The sequence below is a fragment of the Barbatula barbatula genome (genome assembly GCF_947034865.1).
Source record: "Barbatula barbatula genome assembly, chromosome: 14".
Taxonomy (NCBI): Eukaryota; Metazoa; Chordata; class Actinopteri; order Cypriniformes; family Nemacheilidae; genus Barbatula; species Barbatula barbatula.
Window position 1 is genome coordinate 3,464,538 of NC_136777.1, and position 18,845 is coordinate 3,483,382.

Below are 18,845 nucleotides of genomic sequence, written 5' to 3' on the forward strand. Positions count from 1 at the left end.
CACTATTGTACGTGTTACTCTGAAAGTGAGAGAGTAACATACTGTAACAATACAGTACAGTAAACAACGTGTGTCTGTTTTAAAGAAATAGTTTCCTTACAGTGAAATGAAACAAGGGTGAGTTCTTTAAAAATGTCAAGCTATGAAAAAATCTGCTACTATTTTGTAAATATACGAGTTGTTACAACATTCGCAACGTAGCAAAGCTTCTTCAAATATGAATATACTGTATGTGACTTGTATTAAAAAAAATGACGTACGAAATTTGTATTATACAATAAAAGAAAATGTTACACAGATTTGAATGAAAGAAAACTCATAGTTTTTAATTAAAAAAAATACGTTTTACATTATTTTACAGTAGTGCTGTCAAATCGATTTTGGAATAATTTCCAAAATAACTGTTTGTTTATATAATATATATGTGGCATATATATTTACACTGTATGTATATATACATACAAAAACATAGATTTTAAGAAATATGCGTTATATATATTTAAATGTATGCATAATGGTAATTATTTCGCAAATGTACTGTAAATATGTAAATGTATATATCTTTATGTAAATACATCTATGTGTGTACATATAGATATACACGTCACACACATAAATCATATTAACATACACATTTGTAATCACAATTAATAGATTTGACAGCACTATTGTGCAGTAAAATTAAACTTAATGTGATGTCTTGTTAAATATTAACACAGTATATCTTTACAATATTGGGGTTATTTAACCACTTGATAGATTTTTTTACGTTTACACTCATGCATTTGGCAGACGCTTTTATCCAAAGCGACATACATTGCATTTTGCTATACATTTTTATTTCTAACTATGTGCAATCCCCTCTGATCGAACCCATGACCTTGGCGTTGCTAGTGTCATGCTCTAACCACTGAGCCACAGGAAAACTGTGTTAAAAAAGTTATGTTAAAATTACAAACATTTCTGCCGTCTTTGTTCCATGTTGTGCAGCTCTCAATGAAAGCGTTATGAGCAGTGATATTCTCTGTGTGTCTGCTAGGTTTCTGGATGGGAAGATTTTGGACATCAATAAAGAGTTCCAGCCGTACCTGGGCGAGGGTGGACGGATTCTGGAGATCCGTTCTCCTGACATTGTGGCGACTGTGAAGAAGGCTGCGCAGGCGGTGGGCTACACAGAGGGGGCGCTGTTGGCCCTTGCCATCATCATCATCCTGTGCTGCATCCCTGCCATTCTCATCATCATGGTGTCCTACAAACAGTGAGTATCGTCACAGGTGTGATGGCCATTCTGAGACCTTCAGCACACAACTGCAAGCTTCAGTTTGTTGGCCCACACCTACTCGTGTTAAGGATTAAAAAAACGTAAGGTTTAGTCACTGGATTTGACAAAGTTTGTTGGATTAAATCTTTGGGAGGTGTTAGTTTAAAACACATTATAGATATAGTTGGCAAGGAGGTCGCAAATCTTTTTTCCATAGCTTCCAGTTTTTTTATTCAGCTATTTTGTATTCATGAGTTATGTTGAAAAACATTGATGTCATCTGCTCGATTTCAGTACATTACATTTTCAAATGTGATATTTTATGTATCTTCTTTTTGTCCTTTTGCTGGTGTTTTTGGATTTTTACCTCCATGCAAAACTGCATCTAGCCCCCTAATGCATTGCAAGCTGAATCTATGTTATTTCATACATACACAGGAAAATGACAGTGTGTATTCACTGCTTTATATGAGGGTGATCTCAACCAGAAAAAGGTTCAGGTGTCGATCGCTCAAAATCTGACTACATGAGACTTGCCGGTTTGAAATGAACACATACACTTAATGTATAAAAGCAGCATGCTGCATCACAGGGGTGCTCTTGTACTCATTTTTCAAGCTCTTTTCTTTATACATCGTCCCACGATGTATTTTAAACCGCTGAGGTTCAGATGATAGAATAGAAAAAACAAACAGAGAGAGATGGATAAAGAAAAGAATGGTGCGAGAGCACAAACCAATGAGTCTGTCATAGAGATATGTTGGGTTTTAAAGGTGAACCGTATAATTTTTTATATTTCGATACAGTTTGACAAAACATACCCACACCAGGGCTCATTTTTTAAACTTAAGCAGAACAAATGTCTGTGTAAATCGTTCTTAAAACTGTTTGTATGTAAATTGCAACAGTGGAAAAAAAGAAATATTCCTTAAACCACTCTTATATTAATTGTCACATGTTTCACACAACAAATTGCCTAGAAATTCATTCGTCTTGGGTTGGTTAAATAAATCCGTTTCCCTCGATAAGATTGTTTAAATTCAGCAGGTCGAGCATGTTTGTTAAAAAAATCATCTTGTTTAAAGAGGCTGGATGATAATATTAACGCGTTTGCCACCGGTCAGTAATTTCTTCACAACATAAGTAGTAACTGCGTGTGTATATCGCGACACGAGATCTCACAATGCCCTCTAAGTAATTGCATTCTGGTTAAATAAATAATGCCGAGAGGGCCGCGTCTCCCGTCGCCTGCAGGAAGCCCAGGGTCAGGATGAGACAGAATATGTGAAAGACATACAGAGAATGGAGGGAAAACGCTGTCGTTTGTCAGCGTGAGATGCGTGATAAACTGAGGTTATACTGTTATCTGGGTTTGAAGTGAAGCATGAATCATTCATACACACACGTGCAGTTGTAGGTGCAGCAACACATTTCTGACAGCTATATAGTTCTCATAGTTCAACATGCATGTTTGTCAGTTCTAAGAAAAACCTGTGATGCATTTTTTCTCCCTTCCTCTTAATGAATATCATTTGGTTGGATGAATTCACTTAGGATTTCAATTTGGAACAAAGCAGATTCTACAAATTCATAAAATAGTTACAGAGAAGGTTAGGAGTGGGGCTTCATACTTGCTGTTTTTGAATAATTGGACTACAAATTTGCCATCTTGTGAAATTGTTACAGAGAAAATAGCATGAGATCCGACAGAATATTATATATGCCTTCTGTGTACAGTATACTACCGGTCAAAGGTCATTCTTCATAGTTTTTTACATTTATAATAATAGAAATCCCACAAAAGAACACAACTGAAACATTGGGAAATAAGTTGTGCACTTTTTTATATTTGAGCATCTTCAAAGTAGTCGTCCTATTCCTAGAATTTACGAAATAATAAACCTGGGATTTTTATCATCCATCTTTTCTCGGTCTGAACCTGGTCTCTTATTGGCTGCTTTTTAGTCATTACTTGGTCTAAGTTATCCATTTCTAAAGTATTTTGTAAGAAACAAAAATGCAGTGAAAGAAATTAATAAATCAAACTTCAGATTAAAAGATTTTTAACATCACGAGAAACATTTTTGTCACGCGATCCTAAACTTTTACCAGTAATGTAAATTGAACTGAATTTACACATCATTCAAAACATGCTTTATGCCGAATGTTATTATTATCTAAGAAGGCAAAAAGGTCTATTTGTGAACAGGAGTTCTTCTCCCCAAACACACGTGTTAATAGACCACGCTGTCTGCGGATGCAGTTTATTCTTCGTGAATTCCCCACACTGTGTGTTTTGAGAAATGACTGCTGTGCTAATGATGTAATAATTTCCTATTCCTCTTTTTCTTTTCCTGCACTTCCTGTTGCCGTGCCTGGACCCCGCGCGCAGATTCAAAGAGTAAGTGTGATCCCTCCTTTTGATGAATTATTCGCCGGACTCCATATGCTTTCAAACCCTCGTTATTCCGTTCGGTCCTTTAAAACAGGAGCGCACGAATCAAATAGATGAATTAAGATGAGGAGCGGGAGGATATGTTTGGTCCAGGCCTCTGATTCCGGCTCAATAGCGAGATGCCTTTGAAAATGAGAAAGAATGGCTGGTTTCATCTCCTAATAGAGTACAAAGCGAGCTGGGTTCAGTTCCGTACTAATAAAACACCTCATCTTGGTGTGAAAGGTGCTGAATAACCCAGGATATTTTACACCGCATGGATGGAAAAGTACTGGATCAGATCAAACCAAAGGGGCCTGACCTCATATCCTCAGAAAAAATGGCTGAAATGAGTCTTTTGAAAGAGAGAAAACTATTTTTCTGGGATTTACAGGAGGCAGGCAGAGTGTGCCAAGACCGCCCGTATCCAGATGGCGCTTCCTGCGGGGAAGACGACGGCAAGCACCCCGACCAATCTGTACGAGGAACTGGGAGATGGCGGCATGTAAGTCACCTGTCCTAAATTTCACCTTTAACCTTCGGGAGAAAAGCGGGATGTGTTTGTGAACCTGTGTAAATTATGTGGTCTTCGTCTATAAACTGTCCAAAATAGTTTCCCGAAATGAAAATTCAGCCATTATTTACACAACTCTGAGTACCAGTATGACTTTTATGTGTACAGAGATGGTAATGCTAAAACAGGTTTGAAACCACTCGAGGACATGTCAACAAAGTTGAATTCTGCCATTTTAAGGTGAACTGTTCCTTTAATGCACTGACCCAGTTCGGCGCTCCAGAAAGAAATGGGTTTTTTCATTATTAAGCTGTAACATTCACCAAAGGGAGAAAGTGTTCCTTTCTGACATCCCAAAGGTAATTGTTTCATTGGTAAATTAGCTATGCTTCGACTTTAAAATGAAGTCACTCACGGAGACGTGCTCGCTGGACGCGTCCATTAAGTGCAGCAGGAGTCCATTGCCAAGTTCAAGGCCGTCCTAAAATTGGAATGAAATACTAATAGATTAAAAGATTATAGCGCTAGCGCAACATCTGTGTCCCTCAGGTAAGCACTTTTAAAGTGCTTTTGATTTAATGCAATCCAAACAAATGCGCCGGCTAACGCAAATAGACAAAGAGAAAGAAGCTATTTTGTACGCAATCCATTTGAATAAATGCTGAGATTGCTGAGCTGTTTTCCTAAAAAGCCATTTTGAAACATTAACAGGAAGGAACAACAAGTGTCTGTGTGTGTGTGTGTGTGTATGTGTTTGGGCACATAGGTTTATTGCTTTGTCGGATATGAATAAAATCAGTGGCCTGTCAGCTCCCTTCTGAGAAACACAAACGTGATGAGAATCATCAGAATGACAAATACAAGAATCGCAAACAAACTCAAAGCAAACCGTTCGCTTATATTATGATAAAGAGAGTTTGGAGGGCAAATGTGCTTTTATTGTCATGCAAATAATGCCATTCTGGAAAAAAAAAACTTGTCATGGTCCTAAAATATGCTTTTTATGTTACTTACTGTGTAATTATTTTTTTCTTTCGATGGTGTGAATAGGGAGGCGTTTTTGTGAGATTTGTTTAACCATCTAAGAGAGTGTCATTATGTTTATTTTCTGTTAACTGCTTTTATTTCACATCTCATAATTCTGTTTCATTCTTACATCTGCTTTCTGTATTTCCAGGCGTGGGCTGCAGTGAGTAACATGAAATATTCGTAATTTCCCTCTAGCGTTCTTCGTTACATGATGTTGTGTGTATTTTAAAAAGTGGTTTGTAGTGTAGTCCGCTCCTCGGCCCGAGTAGCTGCTCCACTAGAGTTTTCTTTACAATTTCATTCGTTTGACATTTTCTTCAAAATGCATATTGGAAGGCAAATGACATATTGATACCATGTACTGTGTAAAACAGATCTTTCAATGTGACTAAAACAGAAAAAGCGTTTTAAACTATTAAGTTTTAGGAGTTTTATGATTTAGCTACTGTAGATAAATCCTTCAGAAGTTCTTTCATCAACTTTTTAATTTGCCAGTGACACAGATCGTCTTGATGGATGTTGAAACATAGATTATCTACATAGATTTGATGGTTTCTGTTCGGCTACCATATGATTTTATTAATTTAGCATTTATTCAGCTAGAAAGACAGTTTGGATTTTATGTGTCAATGAAAGTGGATTTAGGATTTTTAAATAGTTAGTCAATAGCACTTTATCCTCTTTTTGTCTTCATTCTCCATTCATCACTCTCTCTCTTCCCATTCATCTTTCGATCTCTCTCTCTCTTTTTCCTTCTTTTTTTCTCTCTCTATGTTTTCTTTCATGGGCCGTAGTGGACGCAGAAGGTCTGTGATGGAAGAGGCAGATCGACAAAAACTCATAAGCACCTTTGCCTCCCGGGCCATCACTGCCCACAAACAGTCTGCTGAAAACGGCATGTTGTGCAACAAGCTGCCCAAGTCCGAGAGTACCATCACCTTGCTCTCGGATGAGCGCCCCATCACCACTCAAAACCCCCTTTATCAGGACGGAGGTTCCAGCAGTCCAGAACCCAGTTCGGAGAATCACAGGCTGTGCAGCCTTCTGGACAGCGATGCCCCTTCTCCAACAAGCCACAACAGCCAGAAGATGTCCTGGTCATTGCCCTCTCGTCTTCGAGGAGGTACTTATTACGACGCCCTACGGCGGCAAGCTCTCTGGGATCCTGCTGAATGGGAGGAGCAAGTGCTTAAAGACAGCAGGGAGGAGGTCGATGCTGATCTGAATACAAGTGGTCGTAGCACAGAAACAAAGCTGTCGGTCAGAGAACAGGCGAGGCAGTTCGACCAGCAAGCTTTAGCCGACCAGACGCCAAGAAGTCGGGATTCCTACGCGTCTCTGGATCTAGATGACCCCTTTCTAAGTGCCATTATGGTCTCGTACACCCCGGTCTCCGTAGGTCAAGACATCCCACCGTGTATCATCATCACCTGGAGCGACGGTGAGACTCCTCCCCCACCCGCAGCACAGCGTCCGACTCCGCCGATTCTGAGGAAGTTCAGCTCTAGCATCTCCAGCTATGTGAAGGTGGAGCCCTGCGGGATCACTCTGGAAATCATACCTGACCCACCGGACAGCCCACCACCCCCTCCTCCTCCATCATCTTTGTCCCCACCACCTTTAAAGCGTGACCCCACCCCGCCCCCAGCTGCCTCACCATTTGCAAGGCTTCCCATCCACTCTCCGACTCTAGGTGCTTTGGGAAGACTCCGCCCCGTAACCGATCTTACCACGCATGAGTTGTGAGGGATTCACAAGAACTCTTCCTGTTGAATTGAGAAATGTCAGAAATAAAATCCTAAAAATCTTGTGCTGACCCAACAAGAGTCTGAACAAGATGAGGGAGATCACGTTAGTCCCTCCTACTTAGCCTTCCAACCAATCAGAGTGGAATGTGAGACTCCGCCCATCAAAGCCACTCATTTCTAACACTATGGATCTTTCATATTTTCTTTCACATCTTATTTCCCCCTTTTCATTTCACACATATAAATGTTTTTGCACTGAACATGTATCATACATTTATAGCATTACATTTGTTTTTATAGACTTTCATTTGCACATTTTTTAGAAGGGCATTAGGTAAGAATGTAGAATAAGCAGCTTTTCAATAAAATACAGAAAATAAAGTGTGACTGCTAGATTGGAGCTGGTGCTCTGCTGTTTCATTTAATCTCCATACTGCAATCTTGCATTTGGGCCATAAGATATTACTTGATGTGAATTCCTTACATCCTATCTTTCCAAATGTTCTGCCAAAACATACAGCATGGAACTCTATATACGCCACGTGACTTGAAAATTACAGTTAGATGTTTATATGAGCAAATCTCTTCACTCTTTTTGTCGCGTAGCTTTCCTGATTCTGATTATTTGCAAATAATTGTGATTTTTTTTTCTTTCATACACAGCACTAAGAATGGGGTACTTGTTTTAATATATTAATATTTACGTTTAATGCCAAATTCTTTCTTTGGAGTTGGGCATATTTCATGGTTCCTCAATGCAGTGATTATGTCTGAGGATGGCCTTATAGTTAATAAACGGTCCGTGTAGTTAAAAGGTAAAATTGACTGCAGACACACAAATTCATCATTCTTTCTCTCTCCTCTTCTTCCTTAAGTTTCTCTACGTCTGTTTAGTCCTATCGATGTTTTGGGGCTTTCATAAATTCGAGCGGTCAGGAATCACGCAGAGATTAGACAGTACAGCTAATCGTTTATGTGGCGCATGGCAGGGACGGCGTTCCCTGCTGAATTCACCCCATCAGGCGCGCAGGGCAAAGTCTCTCCATTTAGTCAAACAGCCCCAACAATATCTCTACAGGCGTTTTCCAAATGGCGTGTCCTTCCTCCATATGTCCCAAAATCAGCCTGAAGTCTGTCTCCATATCCTACAGCAATATGAATTCAGGTCTCATGTTATTTTCGTGTTGGACTGGTTCTTATTTTGACCCCGCACTATGATTTTTTTCCGTGCAATGGTACATTCAGTTTGAAGCATGTTTTGGTGAATGATCAAAGGTAACACGAGTTTGCATTATTTATTTGTTGTGAGGCTGAAGGTTTGCGCGGGAGCTGAATGTATGTTGTGTCGATGCGTCAGGGCTTGTTTTGAAGCTTCAGAGAAACAAGTCTGCTCACGTGATGCGCTCGGCAGGACCAAAGCTCAGACCGTCTGGAGCAGCAGAGAGATTTAATTACTCAATCGATGAGTCTGATGTGGACATACCTAACTCTGATTCTCTTTTCTCTGTCCTCCGCTCCTGTCTTCTTTCTCTTTCAAGGGTAATAACGTTAACCTCTCCATCTCCGTCAGAAAATTAGATTTCACATGTCATTCAGGGGCTCAGTACTTTTGATTAAGTTCGCACGTTACGATTGTTTATATTGTGCACCAAAAATGATAATTCCGTCTCGCTTCAGTGTTGCATTAAATCAAACAGTTTTTATATAATTGTTTGACAATACAAACACTCTATAAAAGCACCGAGACACGTGTTTTAGTATACATTTTGTATAAAATTCTATAAAAAAAGAGACTCTGGCCTCCCTGTGCATGCACGTGTATTCACAGTATGTAGGCTAAATAAATGATTTTATTCATTCGCACATGAATCTTAAAGATGCTAGGTCTGCTGGTATAGCTGTAAAACACTTTGCGATTGTTTGCCTGACATAAATAAAAAGAAATCAAAAGAATGAATCACATTTTGCTTCAAGATAATGAGGGCAATTTTAGGACCATTAAGGTTTCAATATAAAGTACATGTATAGTACAGTTGTTTTTATGATAATAAAAGGTCCAGTGGCAAGCTTGCGAATTGCAACCAACCGCTCACTCCACCCCTCCCTTTCGAAAAACTTCGACGGCTGACAGAACATGGCGAATTATGTAGATAGAAAAAGCTCATTATAATGTAATAAAAACATAACGCTTCATTGTGTAGGCTCTTTACACACCTCTGAAGGCATAGCTATGTATATCATATTGCATTTCTTTCAATAGATCGTCCCAAAAATTACATACTGCACCTTTAAGTGCTTTATCCCCTCCAAGTCCTATTTCCATAAGGTTGTCTTTGATGATGGTCTCAGAAGGGAGCTATTGTCACATTTAGATTTTAGTACACTATTTAGTCCCTAAAGTCTAGCAATCATTGAATTAGCATGATGGCCCTCGCCAAGAGAGAAACCTTATACACAATTTCGGAAAATGTAGCTTGTGAATGATTGGACCATTTAAAGGTCCCGCAAATGTGTGTGTGTTGCTTTGCTGTTCATCAGAAAATGACTTCTTTCTAAAAGCATACGGGTTTTTCAGCATGATGGTGCGTGTAAAGTCCCACTGCGGTTGTCTGGTGGTAAAACTGCTTGTGTCAGGACTATTGGCGTGCATTTTTATCATAGACTTACTAGAAACTCGAACACATTCTCTTCGTTCTGGTCCGGTGATAAGAGAGGACAGAAAATGTTGGAATACTCAAACGCTGAGATAAAAGCAAATCACACCGTTAAATGATGAAAAGCGACAGCCATAAAATCACTTAGCCAGGCAGCAGATTTTACATTACCATTTAAATGTCATTCTAACACCTCTCTTCTCATCCGCAGGCGTGGCTTTGGCAGACAGGTAAGTCATTTTGTCAGCATTTCATTTGTGTATTATTTACTTCAGTGCTTTTTTGCAATAACAAGCATTACTGTCACTTTTGCTCATGCTAATGGAGGAGATTTGGTCAACTTTGTTTTGTATCTGTCCCCATTTATTTGGCCACAGATAGTGTAATAGGCAATTATTCACAGACAAGAATACATCAATGTTGAGGAATTATGCTATTACTTTTGGGGAGATGAGATGGGTGTAAACTTAAATTAAACGAGGGACCCGAGCCAAATCTAAAGTGCAGAATGTCAAGGTGACTGGGGGAGTTGTTTTTTTTCCGCTTGGGCCACTAACCTTTAGGAATCATGTCAGTGACTTTGGCGCTGTGAGGCACTTCTCACTTTTTCTTCGGAGTTTATTTATAGTTTGTATGATTCACAGGTCTTTAATATTGGTAGGTAAGAAACAGCCCTGTTCCTTGTCACTTCAGGCTGCCAATAACACCTTGAGATCGAACTCCAGTGGAATCTCAATGAGATGTAGAAAGCCATAGAGACTCCCATTAAACTTAGATTTGTGCCCCGCTAAGGAGGCTGCTCAAATGGAACAGTCTTGTCTTATCGACGTTCTGCCCGCATACGTAATTTTGCACTGAGAATGTGTGACATTGTTTACATGAAAGAGTCCGGTATGCCAATTGAACGCATGTATGTTGCGTATACTGTACGAGCGGACGTGACTTTTCAAGCACTTTAGCTCTTGAAGTTTCAGTTTACTTGTTAAGATGGATGATTGTTTCTGTCGTCTTCATCTCTGTCATTATCATTTCCTCCTCTTTTCTGTCTTTAACGCACATCTTTTTGTCGTCGTCTTTTGTGTGATTATAAATGGACGAGGCGTCATCTTCTCCTGCCGCTCTCTTTGTCTTTATGGCTTTTATTATGTCCCGCCTCTCATGTACTTTCTCTTAGCGTCAAATCTTTGTTTCTCCTCTCTCTCTCTCTCTCTCTCTCTCTCTCTCTCTCCGTGACTACGCGTGCGCAGCAGCAGCTACTGAGACCGTCTCTGCTTCGGCCTGAGGTAGCATCTCTGTTCTTCTGCATGTCTTTAACCAGATTTCCTCTCTGAGTCCTGTCAAATCTTCTTCTTGGGGTAGATTTTGGATATCACTTATTAATGACCTTGGAAAAGTGCTTGAGGTGCAGCTCCTTTCCTCTGATGATGTATTTCCTAGCGAGACAGTTGGGCGGTACACATCAAAGTGCTGTTTTTAATAGTCAGTAGCCGTCGGTTTACATCACACCCTATTATCTCTCAAGTGCTATATGCTGTTGATAGTGAGGACATTGAATTTAACATGCTTGTATCTGCTTAAAGAGAATTGGAAGTGCATCTGCAATGAGATGAGCTTACATACATGGATTAAAAAAGTCCAGTTTTGTGGGGTCCTTAAAGCCATTGTTTGTCCAAAGTTGAATATTCTGTTATTCTTTTCTGTTCCACATGAAGGTAAACAATTATTCCGTCAATATAATTAAAGTGGATGGGGACTGGGGCTTTAAAGCTCATAAAGGAAAGAAATGTCACCATGAAAGTTTTTTAAAGCTGTATGATAACCGTGTTTGAAAACAGAAAAGTGACAATGACAGAATTTTGACAGAATCACATTTTTATTTAATGGTTGAGCTAAGTGTAGTAAATACAGCTGCGGAAAACATAAAGAGACCATTCAAAGACAATTGACAGTTGTTCTGAATGTACTATTTAGACTGTATGTATGCGTCTGGGTAAAATTGTTACATTTGTTTTGTTCTGTGTACTACTAACAATATTTATCCCAAACTTAAAATGCATTTACTTGCAGGTTAAAGTAACAGAAAAGATCATCTTTATTTTTCAGACCTAAAATACTGCAAAGAAAACACGTTGACTTTGTCAGTCCTGATTTTTTGTACATCTTACATATGACATTTTACATCTTGCATAATGTAAAGAATATATAGGGTATATAGCAGTGAATAATAGACTATGTACCAAAAATGTTATTGACTTTTTGTGCTCATGTGGTGTGATGTCTCTATATGTGTATTTTTAGCCCCTCTCCATGGAATCAGGGATCGACCCTGGGCAAGACTACTATAGCTACGATCAAGGGTGAGCTTTATAGGATATGATGATTTGTTACGTGATTTGTTTCTGTACATTTTAGACGTTTAAATGTGCTGTACCTACCGTTACGTTGCTCATATACTGTTGCAGTTGAGTTAGACCTATACTGACACCTAGTGGCTCGGATGCACCTTTCACCTTTCTGTCTCTTGTAGCTTACTGAACGTTTAAGATCAAGTCCAGCTGCATATTTAATATATGTCTAAGCTATGTCTACAAATTCAACTTAGCATGAATAAGATTCAGTTGATCTTGTCAGCATGAGGTCGTGACCTCAAGGTTGTGAACCTAAGCCCTATAGAGGGACACATTAAGTATTACAGTCAGAACAGATGCCGTACATTGAACCGCCTGCGTTAATGTCAGCCGCTCTGCTGGAACCTCAGATCAAATGAATTTGTCCTCAGATCCACACAGCCGTCTTGATCCAATCGCAGCAGATTCATTATGACGTGAGGTGCACGTTTGCCTTCTTCAGGTCCAAGCTCATGCCGGATGTCCATTAGATGGACGTTCTGTTTTGCCTGTGGAAGGAAACAGCAGATGGTCTTCAGGCCATTGTTAGAGCTGCGAGCATCAGATGATGCGTTTTAACGTTAACATTATTCTGTTCTCTTGTTTGTAGAGGTGTGTGTGCTGATCTTGTATACTGTACTGCATATACATCGCTGAACATCATGTGTTATTGCACAATTCGCCGACTTGAAGCACATCGATTGACTGAGCCCTGAACCAACTTATCCAATAGCAACCTGTTAAGATTTCTTCGTCCATTATAAAGACCTCCGTGGGGAAAGGTGGCTTTGATTGCAGACATCAAGGGAGAGAGTGCGGAAGATAAATGATGCTCTTCAGTCAGGCTATAGATCTGTCAAGTCTGAAGTGCACCTGCTATCAGAGTGACCTGGTCTGCCGAGCATCTAGGGCTATTTAAACAGCTTAGGAATCTTTAATGGCGGTTTAACCTTGTATCCCCGGATCACTGGGTCTGTATTTCTAGTGTGGATGTGGCCTGAAATCGATTTCAAGCGTAATGAGGTGTTTGCTTTGTTTCCCACACCCTAAATATTTTTTTCATAACCTTTTCAAAACTCCAGTTTGGATCAGATTTATGCAAACAAGAGGTGTGAAACAATAGACAGCAGGCAGTCTGAGGTGTGGAGAAGCTAAGGATGCGAGGTGTGTCATGAATTGCCTGTGTGAAGGGGAATTCAGTGCTCAGATCGCACACTGTACTGACATGTTGTTTTATTGAGGTTTTCAAAAGAGAAGTATATTGAGTCTTAGAATCTAAGTTTGCAGTGTAATTCATTAAAAGCAATCACGCATAAAACACAAAACCACATTCGCTGTGTATTTGTAAGACACTTGAGATGCCCCGAAATTTTGGTCACCGATCAGTTTCGGGCCGAAATAAATAAATGGCCTAATATAGGCTGTATGCCGAAAATATCTGGCGCCCATCTCTGCTGTCAGTGCTCACGCTCCCTTTCTCTCTAGCCATAATCAAAGGACGATTCTGTCAGCTCGTCATAACAGTGAATAAAAACGAATAATATGACAAGAAAAGCTCAAAACAAGCAGACAAAAATTGACACGCAACCCTATATAAACTCTTTGCATTATCGAGTGCTGCTAAATTTGTATTGTTATGCATAGTTATAGAATCATTTTAGAACTTTATATTATTCATATAATTGGCAAAAAAGTAAAAAATTAAAATCTACTGCAAAGAAATGAATAATAATAAGTATTGTTTTAGATGTTAATAATCTAATAATAAAAGTTGTGTAATGTTTTCGTTTTTCGGCCAAGTACATCCAGAATTTCCAGTTACACTCCAGAATTTTCATTTCGTTGCATCACTTTTAGACATATTTTGTTCATTTCGATTGTTTATTTAAAACACGATACATTTGAATGAAATTAAAAACAACAATGAAAACCATTATCATTCTCAATTCATCCCCTTCAAGAACCCTCCCAAAAGAAAACAAGAATCTCCAATGTTTTGAGTGGGTTTTGGGTATTTCTTCTGCACCAGTGGACTTGAAGGTATGAATTAATTTGTTGTTTCATATCTCCAATCCCAGATATGATCCGTATCCAACTTACGGTAGTCGCAGGAGGCTGATCACACCCATGTATGATGAATATGGAGAGGCCATCGTGGAGGATGACGGGTATTATTATAGTGGACCAGAGGTATTTTTACACATTCATGACATTTATCATCATAAATGTCTTTTCGTTACTAGCATTTATGTGTCATTTCATATCAGGTTTCACACCGTTTCACTTTTGTATCCTGTGCTGTAAATAATGAGTCTGGTTTAAAGGAAATGATGTCAAAACAGGCTCGGGGAAGAGGGCGAGGTGGGCGTGGTAGAGGTCGCGGGAGTGACAAACGTGTTGGGTTCCAAGATTATGCACCGGAGGATGCAATCGAACAGGCAGAGCCAGAGATTCCTGCAGAAGAGCCGGCAGAAGCTGAACCCGAAGAATCGAAAGCTTCAAAGAGGCTGAAATCTGTTATGAAGCTCAGCAGGCTCATCGCTGCTAGGAAGAAAGCCGAACCGTACACCTCCCCCTGGAAGAAGGCCAAGATCTTCCCGCTGGTGTTTGGAAGAGGAAAGAAAGACAAAGATTATGCCAAGCTGACATCCGCACGTCGCATTGATAGTCAAGAGAGCCTGACGGGCGGCCCGAGCGGTTCCATTGATGGGACGTCTTCGGTGAGGAGCAGACTCGGGAAAGTCCTGAAACGCATTAACATTGCAAATAAACTAGCTAGAAGGAAGTCGTTGAGCAGCATCAGTCGAAGTTCTGTCAGCGAGAAAGACGAGTCTGCAGAGTCGGAGAGGGAAGAGAAGAAATCTAAAGTCTCCATCAGTGTCAGCGAGCCAGAGGCCAGCGGGAGTGGAACGGATGCGGAGAGCCGGAAGAAGAGCTCTGATGAGGACGAATCGTCTGAGAGGAGCAGTGTAGCTGGAGATAAAGATTATCTGAAGGTGGATCTGGATCGTGATGACGCCAATGAGAGCACAGTTGATTCTGATTCTGAGCCGGAGGAACCGGACGAGTCCGATGCTGAGAGCAAATCCAAATCTGAGACCGAGAAGTCAGGAACTGATAAAGAAGAATCCGAAACGGAGAAAGGGTCAGAGTCTGAGGACGAATCCGGCTCGGAGGAAGAATCAGGATCTGGAAAGACCTCAGGAACAGAAAAAGAATCCAGATCTGGGACTGAAAAGTCAGGAACTGAGGATGAGTCGAGTGCTGAAAAGAGCTCAGCTACAGAGAAGGAGTCCGAAGAAGAAGGAACCGAAGCGTCTGGATCAGAGCCGTCTTCTGCTCGCTCCTCTATGAAGTCCTCCCGCACCGAGGCGAGTAAGGGCTCCTCGGAGCGGTCCAGTGCAGGAACACATAGCAGCAGAAGTGGAAGTGTTTCCGGTAGCGCTAGCGGTACTCCAAGTGGCAGCGGATCAGGTGGCAGCACTTTGGGGTCTTCGGCCCGCTCTTCTGTAAGGTCATCCCGAACATCAGCGTCGGGTGAGGAGAGCAGCGCTGAGATGGGGTCTTCAAGTTCAAAGGCCAGCGGTTCTGAAGAAGCATCCGAGACCGACGTGAGTGAATCTGCCGTGTCTGATGACGCTGGATCTGATGCTGTTTCCGTGTCCGGCAGCGAGAGAAGCTCCACAAGCTCCAGAACCGCCGGAGGAAGTCGACGTTCTCGTAAGAGCATTATCACCCGATCGTCTCAGGACACCATAGAGGAGGAGAGCGAGGAGGAGGCGTCTGAGGAGGAAGAGGAGGAAGATGAAGCCGCAGAGGAGAGCAGGGAGTCATCCGGTGACATGAGCGATGGATCTCTGTCAATGAGGTCCAGCGTGATCTCAGCGGCTGGAAGCGGAGGCACGCCGTACGCCACCGAGAGCAGCGTGACGGAGAGCTCAGATGAAGCGTTTGGAGGTCTCTCACCCATCACAGAGGTGGATGAAGATGCTATAACCTCTGGCAGTGGCTCTGCGTCTGAGAGCGGCTCTGTGCGCCACTCACAACAGTCGGGAACCGGAGGAGCCACGGAAGAAACCGATGAGGATTCTGAATCGGGAGATTCCACAGCTTTCTAAAAAAACAGGAGAGGTCAAGTAAGACTTGCTGGCTTGTGGATTGCCGTGATTTGCCCTTTTCTTCCAGTCTCTTGTTCTGGTGTGTTTTGGATCAATTAGGACTGCATGGCAGGGTTTTACGCTGTTTAATCTTCGGCCTTGTCTTTCTGGTGTGTTTCTATCTATTGAGTGGATTTGGGATTAGTTTTTTACATCTAAACTCTGTTAAGCATAAAGATGGTTTGTCTTCTTATTGTTGTTTTTCCAAACGTTGTGTTTCTATGTGTGGTGTGTGTGATGTAATCTGTTTGATCTATTCTTAAATGGAATCATTTGCCCTGTTTCAATTTCTTACAAAATGACGCAATAGATCATGAAATTTGATCACAAGAAGATTTATTTTTTCCTCAAATTTTGTTTTATGATATTTCCTAAAATATTGTAATGTCATAATAGAAGTGGCTAAAAGTGACGTCCGTGGGGCATATGTAAAATTTGTGCTTTTAATATATTTTTTACATGGTAAATAACTTTTTAGTATTAGTATTTAACTATTTAGTATTTAGTGGAAAAAATAATTTGGCCGAAAATACAAATAACAGAATTATATAAGGAAATATGGGTTTATTATTATATAAGAAATTATGCAGAAAAAAGTTATTAATATTTGGTTGATCTTTGTGTTCTGTGTATTTTTTTGCCAAATTCTCCCCAATGCTGATGCAAACAAAATTAATACGTTCTTTATATTATATTTTAATAAAAGGCAATGACATCAATTATGCAAAGTTGGACATCGCTTTTGGCCAATATTGTAAGAATGATCTGTTAGATTTTTACAACCCAAAAAGGGGTCAGGCATAAAATAGTATTAGGAGATGAATGGTTCATACTGCTGTTATCTAAGCAGTGAAATTCATTGTTACCGCACAATCCATTTTGAATTCTCTCACATTCTTACCAAGTGTTTATCTTATGTTTTCTTACCTGGTTTGTGTTACTAATTCTTTTTTCTGATCTCCAGGCTGGCAAAAAGAATAGAATCAAACTGGTCTTGGATAGAGAGCACGACACGACTTCCACAGGAGAGGACAGCGGGCCGGACATCCAGAGGAACCGAATTCCCAACGTTGTCACCCACAGTAACATCAACGGGTCGGTGTACCTGGCCCAAAACGGCACCATCATTCGAACACGAAGGCCCCCTTACCCCAACAACCTAAAAGCGGGCTCACCCGTACGATTAGGCAAACAATTTAAAAAACTGGATAAACTTGGTGTCACACATGAAGAGCAGTTACCTTTAAATGGAACAGGAGATAATGGGCCCAATGTGAGCATCACCACGGCTCTTTCCTCAGTAACTGACCACAACCTTAACTCCAAAGACTGTTGCGTTACGGGCCCCAAAAGCATAGGGCCCAAATCCAACATTGATAAAGCCCGTTTGGAGCAGGACAGGGGGCGCTGTGAGCAGGAGTCCTCGGTGGACAGCGGGGGGATTAAAGCGTCGGTCGAGTCTCCATGTGAGCAGACGCTGACGTCTGATGAAGAAGAGCTCTGGATGGGACCCTGGAACAACTTACACATACCAATGACAAAACTCTGATTTCTGCTTTTACTCATGCTGATTGTACCGTTTCCTTTAGTCTTATTCTGTGTTTCATTTGGTTAGAGACGACCTTTCTGTTGTGCACACATCAGACACCGACTCAGAAATGTGGTTCTATCATTTTGATTATTTTTGACAAAGATGGCTATTCCGGTTCTTATCTACGCCGATGTCAGATAAACCGGCGTGAATTACTTGGCCTCAAGTTGGAAAGGTTTTCAAAATGTTTTAAAATGGTATCTGATATTTCACAAACAGAAAATGTAGCTGAAATGTTGTCCATTACTTTGAGGTGTGTTTTTAAAGTTAAATTTCACTCCACAAAATTCTGTATTACCAGAGACCGCTGCAGTTATTCCTCACGATTTTTAATGGATGTATTTTTTACATTGAGAATATATATAGTTGTAACAGCCCTGATATTTTGAAAAGACTATTTACATAGATCTATAAATGTATACACGAGTATAAAATATAAATGTATTTTGATAACTTTAACTCTGTGTTATATACAAAATGTTTTACATTATTTGTCAAGAAATCGAAATGATTAATTTATCACTTTTCTCTTTTTTTACTTTGGGTCAAATATATAAGATTTGGTTAATAATCACGAATACAAATGTGAACATGTGCAGATAACGCAAACATGTTTATCAATAAATCAATATTGAGCAGACTTTATTTCAGATTGCATTCGTACTGTTTGATGTATGTTCTAACCGTTTGTGTTTTTCTGCAGAGACTGTCAGATATGAGTCATTGGGCACAAACTCTGAATATAATTGTCTCTCCCAATAATTTCTCATCTGTCCATCAAAGGCTGACTGCTCTTTCGGATATGAATGTTTGTTTATCCAAATGATGATAGCTGTCTGGAAAATGGAAGTCTGATAACGTTTGAGGGTTTCAGAATGTTCATTAAAGCTTTCTGACATGATGGAATAAGAGTCAGACAAATGTACGGGTGTCACATCTAATACTCCATATATGAATATAAGTCTCGTTGTTTGTTAAGTGTGAACGGTACTATCATAACATTGCTCTGTTTGGGTAACTCACTGCCCAGTGAATAGTTTTGGCCATTCAAATGGATGATGCTGTTGGCG

At 40.3% G+C, this 18,845-nt stretch overlaps 1 protein-coding gene across 2 annotated transcripts in view; it reads left to right on the plus strand.

The window, feature by feature from the left end:
* Nucleotides 1-18,419, plus strand: part of pcdh15a (protocadherin-related 15a) — an 87,142-nt gene extending 68,723 nt beyond the window's left edge. The window contains exons 27-32 of one of the 2 annotated variants that reach the window (XR_013787601.1): nucleotides 1,040-1,262; nucleotides 4,090-4,200; nucleotides 9,852-9,870; nucleotides 11,939-11,997; nucleotides 14,106-14,217; nucleotides 17,149-18,419. Coding sequence is in view for 1 of the 2 variants with exons in the window: in XM_079473719.1 (XP_079329845.1) it covers nucleotides 1,040-1,258; nucleotides 4,090-4,200; nucleotides 9,852-9,870; nucleotides 11,939-11,997; nucleotides 14,106-14,217; nucleotides 17,149-17,733 (1,105 nt within the window). In the remaining variant the exon portion in view is untranslated. The remainder of the gene's footprint in view (nucleotides 1-1,039; nucleotides 1,263-4,089; nucleotides 4,201-9,851; nucleotides 9,871-11,938; nucleotides 11,998-14,105; nucleotides 14,218-17,148) is intronic. The other variant, XM_079473719.1, reaches the window with a different exon arrangement.
* Nucleotides 18,420-18,845: the final 426 nt, after the last annotated feature.